Genomic DNA, 19412 nt, shown 5'->3' with positions numbered 1-19412 from the left:
CGCCGACGCTTACGGAGTGGTTGGTACCTGGATGATGTCTTTCACGCCCGTTCACGGCCGTTGCTGCCTGGTACATACGAAGATGCTTGAGTAACACCGAATACACGTCGTTACGGCTGTTTTTCACGGAAGCTGACCGCCTCTTATGTTGCTTTTCTTGTCTCGGTGAATTGCTTCGGCTTTCGGACCTCGCGTTATCAGATTAGGCGACGATTATGCTCCCAGCTTCGGATTTGCTGGACGAGGCCCGGACATCCTCACATTCTCCGACTCCTCTTTACTCGGGTCCACATAACCCTCGCATACATCCTACGCTAGTATACTTCGAAGAACGACGCTGTTCCCATGACTTTATCGCGCACGCGTCGATCCAACACGTACGCGTAGACGCGTCAGTCGCGTAGATGCGGCTCAAGATGCTCAATGGAGCGCCCTTGCGCAACCATCTAGAGTTTAACGAGTACACACTTTTGGCAGTCGAGGATTGCCGTCCCTTTGATACAGCGACAAGTGTTTCTACACCTGCAAATGAATCCACGCCGTCCTTAAAGTGGCGCGGACTGCCTTTTAAGAACGCTCGGCTCCAGACTGGATGGTCACAACCTTTTCTCCCAGGAAATATACGAGGTCAAGACATATCAGATGTTTCGCTGCCCAACGTGAGTCGATATACGTCGCTTTTACAGGAAGATACAACGCACTTGGATATATCTATCGCCTTTGAGGATACGTCAATCGCCACGCCTGGCTATCTTGAGCATTCGCTCATATTCCACGACACGCTACTGTCGTCTCAGGTCCTACCAGACGATATAACCGACAAGAGTGTCAGCTCCTCATCCTTCTTGACTACTTCTTTCGGAACTACTCTATCGGACTTTGACAGCCCAGGCGAAGTCGATGAGCATACACTACTCGTCAAAGTCGCGCCCAAGATGAGTATCACGCCTCTTGGATTGTTACCTAGCGCACAGCGTCTACGAGCGATCTATCCGCAAACTCCAACACCAAACTTACTATGCGTTGTGACAGCGACTCCGGAACAAAAAGAAGTCTTCGTTCGGAAGGGCGGATACAAGATGAATCTATGGGAGATCATCGTTGCGGATGATACGCGCTCAGACTTCAAGGTCACGTTCTGGCTGCGCCCACCCCGAGAGTCCAACAACGAACAAAACCACGTTCAAAATCAACTACTGCAGACACTAGAGAGCATCAAAGTTGGCGACATGCTGCTTCTGAGGAACATTGCGTTGACATCGTTCGGTGACACCGTCTTTGGCCAATCTCTGAACCCAGCTATCACGCGTGCTCGAACGACTATTGATGTCTTAACGAGAAGCAACGGTATCTCAGCTGCTCAGCTGGGCGGGCTCCCGGCGCCAGTAGTCGAAGTTTTCAAGAGAGTCAAAAAGTGGGCAAGATTGCACATCGCATCTGATAATGCAGGTTCGAGAAAGAGAAAGAGCAGCCAGGCGAAACAACTCAAGGACACGAAACGCACTTTGACAGCGCGTGATGTCGATGACTCCATGCCTCCCGACACTATGGAAAGTGTATGAAGCACATCCCCCGCAAAATCACGATAACACCAATTTTGCCGGTTAGCAATCGCTGCGTGCCGACATTGTTTCATCGCATCGACCATTCCAGGCCGTCACATCCGAGTTGATAGGTGCCTGAATTTCGGTTGCTCGTCAATTTGCTCTCTGTGAGCGTCGCACCATGCCGTGGTGGTCTGTGCCGCAGCCCTGCCATCTCACACAATCAACATCACACAGCTTCCCCACGTCACAGCCACAATCAGTATACTGCACCGATCGAAGATGGCCCGCTCGTGCCGATGTTTGATTCTCGACTAGCCGGTGGGGATGAGACATCCCCAAGATACTCAACTGTCTATGCTGCGTCTTGGCCAGGACGACTAAGTCAACGGTCAAGCGCAGTTATACTGAGATCATGGACACCGGTACTAGACCCCCAATGAAGCTCGACAATACGCTACAGGATTCCGATTGTCTGTGTTCATAGTCCATACCTCGTGCTCCTCCGTCCTTGGCACGTTCATGCGAAGAAACCAAACATGTTTCGAACATCATCCTACAGGCAAGGATGCGCCGATCAACAACGGCGTGCACGCTGCTGCACCTGCCTTTTGACAGCTGGTGGATGTTTTACGCATGAAGTGCCGGTACTACAACGCGGTACGTCACTTACAGGTAGCGGGGCAGTGGATTGTGCCATCAGCCGTTCATTTTACGGACATCTTATATACAGCATCATGTCCATCCAGAATCCCATCACAGCATCGCTTGCCCAGTCTCTCTTTCAGTCCTAGTGACATTCATTCTTTTCGTTCGCAACTTGTTGCAGCTTTCATTCGTTCAGATCTTGACGATCACTTTCATTCGCTACCGGTTGGCCAACATGAAATCACTCTTTTCTTTCACTGGTCTGGCTACCACACTCTCGTTACTGGCAAGCGTGCAAGCTGTGTCCAACTCTACCAATGGCCCTTCCTGTGGAATTGCAAAGGCAGACGACAGCTACTTCAGTGTTGTCGGAGTCCAAGGAACTGGAGTACACCCCCGACAGGAACTCCGTGAATTGCAGAAAGACACGGAGTTATGGAACATCTTTATCCAAGCGTTTGCTCGCTTTCAGGCCATGGACCAAGATCAAAAGATCTCTTACTTCCAGGTCGCAGGTATGGGATCCGTGTCCTTTTCAGAGGCTCAACTAACATCTCTAGGGATACACGGAGTGCCATTCCAGAAATGGGACAATGTGAACGGGACAGCTGGTCATGAGATGATGGGATATTGTCCTCATGGGTCCAGCATGTTCGGTCCGTGGCACAGACCGTATCTCGCGCTCTTCGAGCAGGTTCTCCATGATCGCGCGGTCGACGTTGCCAATGAGTATCCCATCGGTGAAGCCCGTAACAAGGCCTTGGATATTGCAAACCGAGTTCGCCTTCCTTACTGGGACTGGGCGATGGATCCGCCAAACAGTGAAGAGGGTGTCATTCCTGAGAACGTGCGTTGCCTCACGGCTACTGTCACGTTTCCCAATGGGACCACAGGGTATATCCCCAACCCTCTGTACAAATACGACTTCCATCCTCTGAAGTATGATGACTTCGCTCCCCTGGTACGTCTCAATTCTACACATCTACGCTCCGCGATGATGATAGCATCCTGAAGAACTTGGCTTCTGACACACAAGTAGAGCGAGTTTGAGTTCAAGTACTGGAACCACACTATTCGGTACCCGGCTGATCCCCACGCTGCCAATGCTACCAGCCGCAACAGCGAAGTTAACGATCGAGTTGGCAAACAGCAGCCCAATCTCCGCGATATGCTATACAAATTGTTGACGACGTACCAACCCTTCAGCCAAGTGAGCAACAAGGCGAACGGTGGCAAGATCGGAAACTTCGAGACTCTACACGATGGTCTGCACACCGTCTTCGGATTGGGTCACATGGGCATAGTGGAGGTTTCGGCGTTTGACCCTATCTTCTGGTTCCATCACTGGTAAGTCCTCGGAATGCAATGCTCAGAGTAGTGCTAACCGTTTGTAGTAACATTGATCGGATCATTTCTATGTACCAAACTCGCTACCCCGACACCTGGGTTGAGGACGCCGAGCAGCGTATGGGTTCATTCGCTGTCGCCAGCGGTAGCGTTCTTGGTACTGCTTCGCCACTCGCACCGTTCCACATGAATGCACTTGGCGACATGTGGACTGCAACCACTTCTCGCAACTGGACCTCCTTTGGATACACCTACCCCGAACTCGAAAACAGCCCCAGCAATGCGACGCTGACATCGTCCATCAATCAGTTGTACAAAGCCCAGACTCAAGGCCTCAGCGAGACCAATGCGACAGTCAATGCGACGTTCCCAACTCCAGGCGGAGGCAGCATCAACCGCACGGTACAGGCTACCGACTGGCAGTGCGAAGTCAACATGCCGACCGACATCAAGGTCTCCTACGCCGTTCGCGCCTTCCTTGGCGAGCCCAGCACCAACCCCATCGACTGGCCTACGGACCCCAACTATGTTGGTCAGCTCGCAACCCTGTCTTCTCCGCGAATGAGCTCCTCAAACATCGTTACGGGTAACATTGGCCTGACAGAGAAGCTCGCACAGAAGCACGCGGCCGGCGAGCTCAAGAGCCTGGACAAAGAGACAGTACAGGCCTATCTCAAAGAGAAGTTCAGCTGGCGCATCCAAGCTTTGGACTTCAGCGAGATCCCACGAAACAAGCCACCCAAGGGCTTGAACGTCACCGTATTCAGCGTGCCAGTCAGCATCCCAGAGTCCGACACCGAGGTGCCAACCTGGAACGGCGATGTCGAATACAAGGACGACATCGAAGGCAACCCGCCCGTGTACAACGGACCTGGACCCGACGGCACCAACTCCACTCTCCCTGCCGATCAGTCGAGCGGATCTTACAACGCTGAGTCTGGCGAGTTTGTATGGAAGAAGGCTCCTGTTCCGGAAGTCGTGCCTGAAGCTGGTGGTGCGGGTCCCCAGATTGCAACAACGCTCCTGGAGTCGGTCATTACGCAGTATGTAACACTGGGTGCTTCGACCCCTGCGGTATCAACGCCTACACCTGCAACCTCATCTGAGGTCTCCAGCGCGCCGGCCATCTCATCGATTCCTACGCCTACACCCGAGGTTTCTAGCGCACCGGGCGTCTCAGAGCAAGCGCCTGAGCCTACCGCGCCCGCTGATCCGCAGACTACGGTTGTGACTTCGGTCATCATGGAGTACGTCACTGTGTAAGCCAGTGACAATGACCGGCTAGGTATCGTTCCTGCTGTTTGTTGGCTGTGGCGCACTTTTCCGCTCACCTTTCTTGTACATGTCTCTCTTCACGTTTGTGCACACTTGCACTATCACACTCGTTCTATGCTGTTGCATATACATACCCACGCTCGTTTTATACCTCTGTATATACACTACCACGCCTTACGCCTTACGCTCATTTCGTCACGCACGCAAAAGAAATCCAACCGCTCGTTCTTTGACTCTTGCTCGTTGCTGACCTATTCTGCTCTTCTTATGTGCTAGCTTGCTTCATACTGTCTCTACACATGCTCACTCACAGAAAACGCACATTTGCTTCACTTCAACATGTATTCCTCGCCAAAGACCACTCATCCCAACGCCCCAACACCCATCACAGCAACCCCGCCCTCAAAAGCTTATTCCCAAATTCCAAAAGATAGTAATCCGCATACACCAGCCCATGATCCGCATACTTCATATGCGCATGCTCATTCCAATTCGTCGTGCTGTTCCTCAGTATACACTCGAACCCTGATTCCTTGATCTTGAGCTCCAATGCTACCGCTGCGCCGTTAACGCTATTCCCATTGACCATGCTCTTGGTGGGGAGTTCGAAAGATGCTAGATCAGAGTCGTACGACATGTCTAGAGTCTGGGATACGATTTGCAATGCGATGTCGAGGAAATTGGTGGCGTTGCCAGAGGGGAGTTGCGATGTCGTGGTTGAAGAGAGGGACTGGAGTGCTTGGTGGATAATCAGGAGGCCGTTCGCTGTTATCACGCCTGCGGAAACGTCGCGTAGCGGCTCCTCGGGGGTATCTTGTGGCGCGTCGAAATCCCAACACGGGACCATGGGGTGATGCCACTTCCCTTCTCCTTCTTTCAATCTACGCAAGAAGTACTCTGCGCATTGGATCGCCGTCGCCAGGTATTTCACATCTTTGGTCCACGAATACGTCTGCGCGAACCCCATTATCGCCCAAGCTTGGCCTCGACTCCACGTCGAATCGTCTTTCCAACCCTGATTCGTCATCTTGGCTTGTGGTTGTCCGGTCCGCGGGTCGAAGTTTACGAGGTGGTAGGAGGAGAAGTCTGGTCGCAGGATTTCGTGGATGATGGAGTCGGCGTGTTGGGTTGCGATGTCGATTAGCTTTTGGTCGTTTTGTATGTGGCCGACGAAGTAGAGGAGGTCGAGATCTGTAGTGGATGGGTGAGTTGGGTAAGGGAAGAGAAGGGGTGGACGAGGACTTACTGCACATGCTATCTATGATGACGAGGAAGTTTGTCGACATATCCGTTATTGAGTAACGGTCGTTGATCGCAACATCCCAACTCCGAATCGCTTTCACTCGGTCGTCGTATCGCGATGCGAGCGCGTATGCTGCGTTGACGACAGATTGTAAGCTCTCTTTGTTGCCAGTCAACTCCCAGTCTTTTTGTAACGCGGGCTGTGCGATGAAGCCCATGTCGTGGGTATCTGTTCGACCAGACATCTGATTGATAGCAACGCCATAGTGTCGACCAAGTTTGAGTAGTTGGTCCTGGATCTGTGGCCGCACATGTTCTGGGACATCAATAGCCTGTGGGTATCGTATCGAGCGTTCGAGGAGGGCGTATATGCATCCTGGGAAGAAGCCGCAGGTCCAGAAATCTGCTTCCCGCTCTTCGTATCGACCGGCGTCTGGACCAATCTGGGGTACAGTGTGTGGGTATGATTGTAAAGGAGCTTGTTGCTTGAGACCGCGTTGCGCGACTTGAACGATCTTTGCTGCCACGCTTTCGGAGTAGATCTGACTGAGGTCGACATCCTTCACGCTAGATAGACTTAGCATTGGCTTGTGTCGTTTTACATGCGCGTTTGCTTACACTGCGGCCTTGGAAGGCATCTTGGCATCCTGTACAGCGCTTCCCATGTTGCTTTCGCGATCCAAACTTGTGAGTGACGTATGTTCGATACGAAGGTAATTTCGTGCAATGGCACTTGGAACTGGGTCCTTGAGGTGTGCCGTTTCTACTAGATGTTCCGTCGTAACTGAGCGAAGAGAAGAGTCAGGAAGCAAAGCGAAGAGTAGCCAAGGTGTTGCTTCTTGCCAAAAAGCCTACATCGGGCGACGCGTAAACTGTCGCGCGTAGCATGGCGGGGCTGTTATCGATACCGGGTCATCTTGCAACGAGAGTTGAAAGTTAAGGTGTAGGCTAAATGTGGGATCTGCATTATCCCGATGCCCGCTACCCGGCCGTTTGCACAAGCCCAGGGCATTGCCCGCGATGTGGACGTCATTCTTTGCTTGATCTCGTATCGCCTTAAAGCGTGTGACTGTGCTTTCTTGGAACCGTGGACGGCCTTCCAGAAGAGGTATCTGTTCCTTCGCTTGCTGTGTTGATAAGCCTTGGAAGCGGCGTAGCATTGACCTAAGGCCGGGCTTCTAGCTACTTTCCCCGCATTGTACTATCAGTGAAGTCTGGGGTTGCAGTAGCGCTGTTAGCATGTGAGGACGGAGATACTTTGGCCGTGAATATCGACGCGTCTGAGTTGAGACGATCGCGTGGACCTGTGTCGGCATAAAGATGCAAACGTTCGTAACGTTGATAGGACCAACCAACATTTCGTCCTGTTAACTTCAAAATGCTGTTCACTCGTGCGACCGCGAGGCTGCTGCTGATTTCCTTTGCTGCTGCCGCGCCGCCATCGGCATTGAAGAGGGCAGCTTCCATACTTCCTCTGTCGACCAAGGGGCGTGACATAGTCGACGCGAACGGCGATGTCTTCCACTTCATGTCGACAAACTGGCCAGGTCACCAAGAGATCATGATTCCTGAAGGTCTCCAGCACTCATCGGTCCAAGATATCGTATCGTGGTTTCCTAAGCTCGGCCTCAACTCGGTCCGCATGCCGTTCGCGATCCAGATGGTGGATGACTACCTTGCGAATAGTCCTAACCAGACTCTCGAAAAGAGTGTCCTCAACGCGATTCCAGGCACCAATGGCACCGACGTCTTGGACTCTATCTTGGAGAAGAACCCACAGTTCACTAAGAACACGACCAGACTGCAAGTCTGGGATGCTGTCGGCAAGGAACTCTCGCGTCAAGGCGTCATCATCCACTTAGACAACCACGTATCGAAGGCTTTCTGGTGCTGCGGGGATGACGACGGCAATGGCTGGTTCGGCGAGAAGGACTTCGACGTGGAGAAGTGGAAGCGAGGTTTGGCTTTTATGACGAAGCATGTATGTACTCAAAAGACCGCCTGCTATGGAGCAGATGCTGACGAGCATAGGCGAAAGAAAACTGGTCGACATTCTCTTCAATGGGACTGCGCAATGAGCTGCGAGCTGCGAAGGTAGCTGAGCCGGTCGACTGGTATACGTGGTATATCCACATGACTGCCGCTGCAGACGCCGTTCACGAGGCAGATCCCAATGCGCTAATCTTCTTCTCTGGTCTTTCGTATGACACGTACATTGACCCCATCCCTCTCGGAAAGACGCTCAATGGTACCAGCGGTACATCGACTGCGAACAAGACCGCGAAGTTCGTGCCCGATAGCTTCGCGTGGAAGGACAAGATCGTCCTCGAGATCCACAAGTATGACTTCGAAGCCACCCAGGATGACTGCGCGACCTTCAAGAGGAAGTGGTATCAGAAGGGCTTCCAGGCCGTCAGCCCCGACGACCCAGCGACCAAGTACACTTTCCCGATGGTAATTTCCGAATGGGGATTCATCCAGAATGGAACGTATTGGAACCAAACCACTTACGCGGAATGCTTGGTGGAGATGGTCAAGGAGTACCAGGTTAGCTGGCAGCATTGGGAGCTCTCAGGTAGCTTTTACCTCCAGACCCGTCCTAACCGAACTCCCAACACGCTCGTAGGAGCGGATGAGGCTTGGGGACTGTTGAACTACGATTGGTCTGCGCTTCGTTCGCCTGTCACCCTAGAGAACAGCTTGTACAAGATGATCGAAGCGTTGAAGTAGGGGAAAGGCGTAGCGTAGAAGTAGATATGGTCGTTCCAAAATCGAATCCCGGTCGCGATCACGCTCTCCTGAGATGTAGGGATAGTCGCGTGAAGATGCGTATGCACGGCTCTGTACGGGAGGTCCCCGGGCACCATGCTCTTCCAAGCTTACACAAGGAACGCATACTCAACGCGGACAGTTTTTCGAGATGGGCGCAGGAAGTGAAAGTACGTTTGTCGATTCCGAGTCGTGAACGTTGGCGATGAATGTGCATGCTCGCGGTCGCGACGCGTAAAGACACGCCTAAGATTTCCCGTTCGCGAACGTGTCTATGACGTCATCGGATGTTACCACACCATTCATGCATCTGCACCACGCCAAATAGAAGAAAATCTGCGTACGGAGATCTAAGCGGTATAGTAATCAGCGAGTTATTCCGAGGCCTACTTTCAAGCTTGTTAGGCGGACGATGCGCCGAAGTTGCCTGCCTGTGGCTGCGCCTTGGCACAACTCATGAATCGCAATGCATCCTTCCCGAACCAAGATTTGAGCTTCATTCCATCACCCCAGAGTCTCCCCATGTTCTTGGCTATCTTCCAGCAGCTCAACACCCACCGGACAACGGGATAATACCTCTTTCAGCGCCCGTTTGTGGATTTCTCCCCAGAAGAAGCCCGCCCCCGCACTCGACCATCCGCATGTAGAAATATCCCGGCGCCCGAGGAGGAACCGTCCAGTCGCTTACTAGCTTTGAGATTTAGCCATGCGGGAACTACCTACTCACCTGTTCTTCGGGTTCCGACGAACGTCAGGGCTTTAAGCACGAAGACCCCAGCTTTGTTGTACTTTTCCGAGGTCGTGCCGTCAACACTTTACCTGACGAGAGGCAACTCAACATGGCTAGCACACAGCCCAACGACGAAACTGCTGGCGTCGCCAACAGGACTGGCGAGTTCGATACCAACGTTATCGCGCCCGCTGAAGCTCCCAAGAGGTCACCATGGAAGGCTTGGATGTATCTCTGGGAGTGGTATCCTAAGCACTACCCTGAGGAGGAGAGGAAGTTGCTGAGGAAGATGGACGCTTGTCTGCTGACATTCTGTTCCTTTATGTGTAGGTCATACTATCGGGTCTTCCAGTACTTACATGCTAACGAAACTAGTCTTCCTCAAGTGGCTGGACTCCTCCAACATCAAGAACGCCTATGTGTCAGGCATGAAGGAAGAGCTTAGTCTCTACGGCAACGAGTACTCGCTATTCGACACCTTCTACAACGTCGGGTATCTCGTATTCCAGGTCCCATCTTTACTCCTGTTATCCCGACCGCAGATTGCCAAGTACTATCTGCCGACCATGGAAGTGCTGTGGTCCATCGTGACTTTCTGCCAGAGTCAAATGCGCAGCCGAAACGACATCTACGGTACTCGATTTTTGCTCGGTCTACTTGAGACGCCTGTAGCATCTGGTACCACATATGTACTTGGCTCTTGGTACAGGCCTGAGGAGGTCTTCAAAAGGACGGGAGTTTGGTATGTCTCCAACAACATTGCCGTGATGTTTGGTGGATATTTACAAGCTGCGGCCTACAACAACCTCAACGGGTAAGCGACTTTCCGCAAAGTATTATGCTATCGCTCACCTCTTGTAGTGTCGGTGGCATGTCGGGTTGGAGATGGCTGTTTATCATAGACGGAGTAATCTCCCTCCCTATCGCTCTTGCGGGTTTCCTCATCTTCCCGGGTCTACCAAGCAGCGCGAAGCCATGGTGGCTTACACCAAAAGAGCATGCGCTGGCTCGCTCACGCATGGTCAACGCCGGTGTCGCACCAAGCAAAGAGCTCAGCTGGACGGTCGCAAAGCGCACATTCATGCGCTGGGAGTTTTACATGGGCGTGCTGTGTTACACCTTGTGAGCTTCTTCGAGCAACTCATAGATGCGAACGCTGACCGACTACTAGCTTCTTATCGTCATCTTATCCTCACGGACAGATGGCAATCTGGCTCAAAGATCTTGCTGCCAAATACCCCGGCGCCTACACCGTCCCTCAAATCAACACTATCCCTACTGGTGCCCAAGGTGTCTCCGTCTTCGCCGCGCTCCTCGCCACCTCACTCTGCATGGTCTACCCACTCTGGTCCATCTTCTCGATCGTCCAAACCATCTACATCGTCGCCAACATTTCTCTCCTGGTCTGGAACATCCCCAAGGGCTACCACTTCGCCTGCTACTACCTGCTCGGAGTATCAGCTGCTGTGACGCCCATCCTCATGCCGTTCATCAACATGGCTTTACGTGACGACGCAGAAGCACGTGCCGTCACCGTCGGCGCTATGTTGACAGCTGGCTGGGCTGTCTTCTCCTTCTACCCCATCACAGTATTCCCTATCGTCGAGGGCCCGAAATGGACCAAGGGCTATGCAGTGAATATCTGCTTCATTGTAGGATGCTGGAGTTCGTTCTTGGTTATGCAGTATCTGTACAAGAAGAGCGAGAATAAGAAGCAGAACATGATGATTAGGGACGTGGCTAAGGATCAGGAAGACATGGCTGGACTAGACATCAAGGACGCAGCGGAGGTCGAACACGCAGAGGTCAGAAAGTGATGTGCAGGAGAGACAGATACCCTAAGTTGCTTGTCGGTGCGCTGTATAGCTCGGCTTTGTGAACCCGCAGATATGGAATGGAAAACTTCTTGTTGAATGGAATCATCCAGCTCGCATAGTCAAACATCTTCTGCTTTACCAAAAGCCGAACTCTGCAGTCTACGCAACGCCTCTCAAAGCCCCAAACTAAAATACCATCATGCCTTCCCAACCCCATCACCGGATCCCACAAACGCTACGAGGACGTGCGCAAACCCAACCCGACATGTCTAACGCAGCAACAGATTCCCTCTCCCCACCACGCCATCGACATAGAACCAAGCGAGAGGTTATCCCACGCCGCCACACCACATCCCCCCACACCTCTTACTACAACCGCATAATCCGACTCGAAGGCCAAATCACCTCCATCATCTCCGTCTTAAAATTCCACCTACGATACGCAGACTTCCCGACAGACACCTCGCTTTCCGCGCTACGTCTCCATCCACTACCTGTATACTTCGCTATAATACAAGAGCTCATCAGCCACATCGAATGCGGTTTAGATTACAACGGCGCGTTCAATGCCGGCGACCTGATATATCTAGCGCAAGAATGGTATTTTCCGCATGTGAAACGGCGGGTGGGAGCAGACGAAGAAGGGGAAGTAGCACCGCAACCCCACTGGCCCAAGATTTTGTTTCTCGCACAGCTTCAACGTATCCTCGAAGACGAAACGCTCAGTCTGGCTCAGAGTCTGAAAGCTGGGTGGGAGTGGTTTATGGATCTCGATGGTTTCCCATCGCTACCTGGGGGAATGAGGGAGTGGGCGTTGGGGTGGCATGAATTGCCGGCTGCGAAGCGGAAGGAATTCCTGCAGCTATTTGATGTAGATGCTCAGGTTCTGGCTGGCACAATGGACGCAGTAGGGAGTATGTCGCTACGCGGTCCGTTAACCTTAGACCGCGAGCAAGTCGGTTGCGTCACAACCTTCCTAGCACAAGACCGTCCGCTCGACGCTGTCGTTCCGTTAATGCTCAACCCATCGAAGCAAAACCTTGGGTCGTGTTCGCTCTGCGGCACTACACTGCGCAAACAGGATATCGGGTCTGAGAAACCGCATCGGCCTGTTGAAATACCCTGTGGACACATTTTCGGCTCGGAGTGTATTGTAGAGCATTTCCGTAAGCCGGGGGTGTGGGTTTGTCCGTTCTGCGGGTGGAATCTGTTCGATGCGCCGCATCATCCTGTTACGCCGAAGGAAGTATTGGAGAGCTGTGATCGTATCTTGAAGTACTTGGACCCACCGGCGAGTATTACGTTTCCGGTGAGTCCGCACACTTATCTTGAGAAACTAGGGATAGTTTTCGAAGACGCGGATGCGATACGAGGGCATTTGAACTGCTGGCTCAACGCTCCGTATGCGGCGTATGTTGAGTTGTTGGAGTTGTTCGATTTGGCGCTGTATCTTGCGAGGGATAGGTTAGATGCTGCGGTGAGGAAGGACGTTATTGAGTTCAGAGAGGTGGTGGGAAGGCAGTTTCAGGTTGAAGCGAGGATACAGTGGTTGGAGTTTCTGAGGAGTTGTCATCCTAAGTCTCCGGTGAGTTGGTAGGGAGACATGAATCGTAGGCGCGGATTCAGATCACATCACCCTCTTGAGGCGTATTTGACGAAGGCTCCTGAGGTCGCTTCCATGAAGGTTTTTGCTGCCTACCTCCAGCTAGATACCAAGTAGAAGCATTTGGGGACAATGCCGAGCATCTTGCCTTACGAGCTATTCCACCATGATGGCCCCTTTCTCGACTCTACGACACGTTACGTCTTACCCCTTGTGCAAGTCTCCACAGTGTGCGACACCAACATGCGCTGTAGTACGTAGCACTTCACAGAGAAAGCCATCTACGAGTCATGCCACCACTCTCCGTCGAACCATTCCTCCGCGCCATCCGAACCCTCCGACTCGTCCGACACTTCGGCCGACAGCATCGGGCCTCGAGGATGCCAAGAGTACCGGAACAGAGACTCGCCATATGCAGCGTGCGCATTAGCCCACGGCAATTAGCACATCCCGTAGCTTCGGCGTAATGAACACGCACGTGAAGATCGCCACGCCCTCACGCAGTAGTCACGGAGCATCGGAAATAACCCACGGAGCAAGAACAAGAAGTATCGATTGAACCACGCTACCCAACAGGGCGCTCTAGGAATGGATGGGTATAGACAAGAACAGGGGACTTGCGATGAGGAGAAGTCCTCTCTAGTGTAGGAAACAGGGTGTGTATGTATGTACAAGAAGAGAAGGGGAAACAATGCAATGAGTGGTGACTGCAGACCAGCAAAAGGTCCAGCCTTGAAGGTAACCAACAAAAAAACGCCCAGCGATGCTTATACCCAAATGCCAATGCCAGAGTGATGAATAGGCAAACAGAAATCAAGCCTTCTCCTTCTTAAAGCAATTCTTGAGGCGAAGCTTGATCTTGTACATGTACCAATCGCTCTTCCTCTTGAGCCCAAGACCCTCGCTTCCGTCTTCACCAGCTCTAGCGATGTTGTCTTTACTCTTACTACGGCCGTCTTTCTTTTCTTGCTTGCGCTTCTTCTCATTCATGACAAACATGCTTGTGGGACGTTTCTTGAGCCCAGGTCCGTCAGTGACGCCGGAATCCCACATGCCGGTTGTTGTGATGGGCGCATATGCGGACTGTGTCTTGCGGGAACGTTCGGTTTCTGGCATGGCGGGCGATAGGAGCGGGGAGGCGAGGAGAGGCGCGGGCGAGCTTGGGCCTTCGGTTGATGGGGATATGACGACGGGAGAGGGGATGGCGGCATGAGGTGGCCGTGTTGATTCGGCGGAAGGACGCTCTATGGGCGAAGGGAGTGAGAGCTCTTTGATGCGAAGAAGCTCTACGCTGCGTTTCATGGTGCGCTCTTCGGGGGTCTCGACGAGTGTCTGGTCTTCGAAAGTGAGGCCGTACTTCTTCCTCATACTGCCTGTCATGCTATGCAGGGCGGTGCCGGTGGAATTCGCACGTCGCGCACGTGTCTTGACAACAGGTACGGGAGAGGCATGTATCGCCGTTTTGGTTGACGCAGGCGAAGGAGGAGTATCCGTGAAGCTTGTCGTGCGACGGGGCAGCCTTTCCATGCTAGGTTTGAACATCCGAGGAAACGAGCGGCGCTTCTCGTCGAGAGTCGATGCTGGAGATGGCGAGCGCGGGCAGTCCAACATGGACATGGAGAATGTGCGGTTGGCGCATGGACGGAAGGTTGCAGAGGGTGTCAAGGTTGGAGGCGATGCCAAAGAGGGGCTCTCTGTCGCGAACTCTCTAGACGCAACCCAGACACCGGAAGCCAAAATAAATTGTCGAAGTGCGTCGCCTGTCTCGGTGGGGAGCTTATCCGTCAATGTGTCCATGAAGGTGTTGATGTCGATGCTGGAGGTGTCGGTAGTAGGAGACTGGGTGTAGGAAGTTATGCTAGGCGTTGACGGCGAGGCAGCAGACGGCATTGCGTATGTATCCATGACATCTATGCGACTGCGGGTCATTGTCGCAATGATGGGATGGCGTCTGGAGTTGACGCTCAAGGTGCTGAAGGTAAACTTCTTCTCGTCTGGTGCTTGAGGAAGTGATGGCGACAGCGGCGCAGTCGTCGACATGCTCGACACACGGCGCGAGTGGTTTGGCTTCAACACCCAACGAGCCTTCAGCGTCAGCCCATGTTCGTCAGTGCTATTGAACTCGTAGCCTCCGTTGGGCATGTCAGTGACTGCCCAGCGACTCGTCCCGTCGTTCATGCAAATCTCCGTTGTCTCAGTAACACCCCTGTCGCACTTCCGTGAGCTGATGACGCCAATTATGTCGCGCGAGCCCCAGCGATCTTCTTCCGACTTGTTCTCGTCATCCTGACTGTTGTATGCTTCTGCTTGCGCAATGAGGAGATCGTGCGGTCCCAGTCTTTCCCTAGTGTTGAAGCTTCGCGAAAGACGTCTCGAGGCTCGCTGTGGAATGGCCGAGAAAGGAACGACTTCATAGGCTGGCTTTGGTCGCTGTGACGCAATGACTTGGTGTAGCTGCAGGGCAACTCTTTGCCGGCTATGGAGCTTGGAGCGAGTGTTTACGGGTCGGGCAATGATGTAGGAGGTCTTGGAACGAGGGGTCCGCTTCTTGGGCTTGACGCTGGCAGCATCGCTGCCGGAGGAGACAGGTCTTGAAGGAGCGAGGGTGATGGTGGCTTCGTCATGCGGCTTCTTCATCGCATCCCTATGCGAGGCGCGCGTTGGAGTGTCAGGGGCATCGGTCGTAGGGTCGGTATGGGTAGAAGGAAGGGTCGCCTGCGACGGTGAAGGAGTCTGGCCGCGCAAGACGGAACCGAGAAGGGAAAGCGGCATCTGCAGGAAAGAGCCATTGGTGGTGGGCGAGGCGGCACGCGGTGGTGAGCTCTCATGGCCGTGTTTGGCGGCGTCGGCGGTCAACATGTCCAGCAGCATTGCTCCAGCACTCAATCCAGGTGTGACATGCTGAGAGACCCGTCAGCAAACAAGGAAATGACGAAAACACAGGCGCAATCAGCGCATGGGACGCCATTGTTCTTATGAAGGCGGGCCCCAAGGGCTGTGCGCTGAAGTTTGGAGGTCGTGCCCCCTCAAGCGTAATAGGCACACCCACAGGCGACGAACAACTGGGGCTGACTTACAAGCCACAGCTAGCAGGCTGACCTTATGCAGGGAGTGGGCTGGCCAATCAATTGCTCCCTATAATTTGAGCTTGTGCAGCTGAGTGTCTCAGGACGCGGCGCAGATGCAATTGCAGAAAACGAAATGGAAACAAAAAAAAAGCCGTCCTGATGGGCCCCCCGTCAGGTCATTCATCGGCCGGGCAGGGCTCTACTCACCATCCGCATCGTCGACGCACAAGGCACACAGGCTCCAACGCCGGTAAAGTCAACCGTCGTCCGTCCCGTGGGCGCAGGGACGCCAGCAAAGCCGCATCCGGCAAGGGGCTAGAACGATTGGCCCATCGTGCATATCATGCACACTCGCTACGAGCCCCTCTTTTTGCTTCATCGGGGAGCGATTACTCGGCTTCGGCGGACAAAAGCTGGGGGGCGGCTTACGGTGTGCTCATCGCCAGCAAAGAGACCGCTGACGGCGAGGTCTCACTTCGGTTCGGTGCGGACCTTTGAGCGAGCGCAGAAGACACGTTCCGCAGGGGTCCGAATACCTGATTATCTCACGATCTTAAGATTGATCATGCGGCACGGTGACCATGGAACCTTCATAAGGAACTCTGGGCAGTCAATGCACGGCGTATTCGTATACACCGCGGGAAGCTTCGATTGGCTAGCCTTGCGATGTTTCAAGCGAACAACGCTGTCAGCCAAGCCACCCAGGAGACACTGACCACGAGATTCAGATTGAAGCATCATGGCAAAAGTAGATCGCAGCTGACGCGAAGCTTGTCAAACTCAGGCGTTGCTGTTGTGATGTTCGCGACAACAATGGAACAGGGCACCCCGCGGCCGCCTGAGGCTTACGCAACTCTAGGTACCATGAACGTCGCGAGGAGGGTTTCGAATTAGCCGTTACCTCACCGACAAAGCAGCACACCATTACGCCGTGCTGCACCTCGTGCTGCACGACCCGCTACAACTCACGATCTTTCTGCAAGCCTGCTCGCTTCTGATCGTCGGTTCCGTTGTGCTCCGCATCCCGCTGCTAAATTTTCACCGAGACCGACTCGTCAGCTGGAGGGCACATTACCGTCACGCACTCGGCTCAACCGAACTTCCGAGATATCTAACCTATTGAAACAGGAAAGCATTGCGTACGAAAAGTATCACTATTCGCCCATTTGTCAAGATACCCCCGATTCTCACGGCCGCAACGATAGGAAAGTTGTGTCAGCGAGGGTCGCGATCTTTAGCAACAAGTGCAAATGCCAACGGACGAAATGTCAGGCCAGGGCTTCGGTACCCATCCATCAGCTGAGAGCCTTGTCAATTGGTTTACGCAACATGGGGGTCAGCTCAGTCCAGACGTCCAGATCGTCTACAGCGACTCGCATGGCTTTCACATGCGCGCTGCCAGACCATTGAGCTCCACTGTGGTGGCTTCATGCCCATTGAAGCTGACGCTGTCTTCTCTCAACTTAGACCCGGAAGAGAAAGAGGTGTTGCACATCGAGAGTCCTCTTCAACGGTGTCGTGGAAAGACACCGGATCAAATTCTGACGTACCTGCTCTTGATTGAACAGCGCAAGAGGGGCGATCAGTCGCCATGGCACGCCTACATCACATGTCTACCAGGGCCTGAAAGTATGACTACGCCTCTATGGTTTGACGAGGGCGATATCGCCTTTTTGACCGGTACCAGCCTAGCGCCTGCGACCAAGGAAAGAAAGGCTGAGTTGCAACACCAATGGGAAAATGCTGTGGCTGTCATGAAAGAGCTTGGTATGCCTCTTGCTGACGAGATCGACCTGTAAGTACTTTAGCGAGTGCCATTCAGCGGAATCTACATTGTGTCTAGCGTGCACTATAAAGTCAGCACTACCTCTGCCACAACTGAGACACTGCAAGCGAGTTGTGCTTTTGTGTGCCAACAACACAGATCTCCACATATATGGCTCATGATACACCGATACATCAGCTTTCTGGCGCAGCCTGCTAACGATCCTCAGCGATTCGTTACTATGGGCAGCCACCATCTTCACCTCGCGAGCCTTCATCTCGACCCACATATTACCGGAAAGAGAGACCATACCTATTCTCTTTCCAGTGGTCGATATTCTGAATCACTCTGTATCCGCCAAAGTAGAATGGGACTTCCAGCCTCACCAGTCTTTCACGCTCAAGTGCCTTGAAGGCGAGTTGTTTCAGCCCGGCCAAGAACTCTTCAACAACTACGCACCTAAGCAGAACGATGAGCTACTTCTCGGCTATGGTTTTTGCCTAGAAGACAACCCTATTGAGCAATTTGCTTTGAAGCTCGCGTTCCAGCCGCAACTGCAGCAGTATGCACAGCAGCTGGGTCTGCTGAATCCAGAGAACGTGCCTTTCGGCATGTCAAAAGATTTTCTGGCCACCGATCCGAACAAGGAGCAGCACTTTCTACGCGCTAAGGACCATCCGTTCGGTCGCTACGATAACCACGTACCCTTCTTCCGTGGTGTTCCGCCTTACATTGTTCACTTCTTCTTTATCCAGACGATCATAACTTCTGAAGTGGATGTGAGCACTATCGACATCGCAAGACCAGGCCCGAGAATTACGCTGCAAGTATTGGTACTCCTGCACCAAGCGCTGGAGCAGAGGTGCAGTACTCTTCCACTGCAGATAGATCAGGAACCCCGGAACGACAAGCAAAAGTATGCGAAGATTTATCGCGACAGCCAGGCTAGAATAATCCATTCAGTGCGGCAAGAGCTCAAAGACGCGATTACCAGGTTGCGCGCACCTAACGCTGAACTTCCCACCCGCGCCTTGCATAGTCTCTCGGATGTGCTGGCAGCCTTCGGCACCGACCTTCCAGAACCAGCGAAGACCTTCTCAAGCGCTCTCAACAAACATGGTATCCAAGGTCAACAAAACGAAGGTCTGGAGTGGACGGTGTTACTAACCGTCCTGTTGGCGTTGATGTTGACCATACAAGACACAAACGACATTAAGATCTTCACTCTAATGCGAGACTTGTGCTCCAAACACACCCTTCCCACACTAGAAGACGGCATTGAAGACGTTGACACATACACCTTTGTCGACGAAAACCTCGGCGACTTCGTGAGTTTGCCATCTGCAGATGCGAACGCCGCACCGACAGATATACTCGACGACTTAGGTATGACTTTCGTCAACCAACCCGCCGATAGCGCAATGTCTGTCTTCATCAAAGGACGCACAGAAAACCTCGGCGCGAGGATGATTATGTGGGCGATGAAGGTTGTAGAGAAAGACGTTGTACCTGTGTTTGAAGATGGGGGCATAGTGAGGTGCTTGTTCGCTGAAGCGCAGACGACGGAGGATGGGCAAAGTGACGAGTCGTGGATGTACGAGTAG

At 53.1% G+C, this 19412-nt stretch overlaps 6 protein-coding genes across 6 annotated transcripts; 4 read left to right on the top strand and 2 right to left on the bottom strand.

The window, feature by feature from the left end:
* Nucleotides 1-935: 935 nt before the first annotated feature.
* J4E88_007019 (uncharacterized protein) lies at nucleotides 936-4802 on the top strand (the record flags this gene model as incomplete). Its single annotated transcript, XM_049400640.1, has 5 exons — nucleotides 936-1556; nucleotides 2389-2707; nucleotides 2753-3153; nucleotides 3232-3539; nucleotides 3587-4802. 5 exons carry the CDS (start codon nucleotides 936-938, stop codon nucleotides 4800-4802), a joined length of 2865 nt encoding a protein of 954 aa, XP_049253588.1.
* A 397-nt stretch (nucleotides 4803-5199) lies between these two features.
* J4E88_007018 (uncharacterized protein) lies at nucleotides 5200-6721 on the bottom strand (the record flags this gene model as incomplete). The annotated part of the gene is made up of 3 exons (XM_049400639.1): nucleotides 5200-6005; nucleotides 6061-6623; nucleotides 6675-6721. The coding sequence occupies 3 exons, from the start codon at nucleotides 6719-6721 to the stop codon at nucleotides 5200-5202; spliced, it is 1416 nt and encodes a 471-aa protein (XP_049253587.1).
* Nucleotides 6722-7434: 713 nt separating this feature from the next.
* Nucleotides 7435-8786, top strand: J4E88_007017 (uncharacterized protein; the record flags this gene model as incomplete). Its single annotated transcript, XM_049400638.1, has 2 exons — nucleotides 7435-8037; nucleotides 8088-8786. The coding sequence occupies 2 exons, from the start codon at nucleotides 7435-7437 to the stop codon at nucleotides 8784-8786; spliced, it is 1302 nt and encodes a 433-aa protein (XP_049253586.1).
* An 878-nt stretch (nucleotides 8787-9664) lies between these two features.
* J4E88_007016 (uncharacterized protein) lies at nucleotides 9665-11372 on the top strand (the record flags this gene model as incomplete). Its single annotated transcript, XM_049400637.1, has 4 exons — nucleotides 9665-9881; nucleotides 9931-10369; nucleotides 10417-10677; nucleotides 10727-11372. 4 exons carry the CDS (start codon nucleotides 9665-9667, stop codon nucleotides 11370-11372), a joined length of 1563 nt encoding a protein of 520 aa, XP_049253585.1.
* Nucleotides 11373-13788: 2416 nt separating this feature from the next.
* On the bottom strand, nucleotides 13789-15834 carry J4E88_007015 (uncharacterized protein; the record flags this gene model as incomplete). Its single annotated transcript, XM_049400636.1, has 1 exon — nucleotides 13789-15834. One exon carries the CDS (start codon nucleotides 15832-15834, stop codon nucleotides 13789-13791), a length of 2046 nt encoding a protein of 681 aa, XP_049253584.1.
* Nucleotides 15835-17293: 1459 nt separating this feature from the next.
* On the top strand, nucleotides 17294-19412 carry J4E88_007014 (uncharacterized protein; the record flags this gene model as incomplete). Its single annotated transcript, XM_049400635.1, has 2 exons — nucleotides 17294-17838; nucleotides 18038-19412. 2 exons carry the CDS (start codon nucleotides 17294-17296, stop codon nucleotides 19410-19412), a joined length of 1920 nt encoding a protein of 639 aa, XP_049253583.1.

This window comes from Alternaria novae-zelandiae (assembly GCF_023758075.1).
Source record: "Alternaria novae-zelandiae strain BMP 2774 chromosome Unknown scaffold_14, whole genome shotgun sequence".
Taxonomy (NCBI): domain Eukaryota; kingdom Fungi; phylum Ascomycota; class Dothideomycetes; order Pleosporales; family Pleosporaceae; genus Alternaria; species Alternaria novae-zelandiae.
This window is presented reverse-complemented; position numbering and strand designations above follow the sequence as displayed.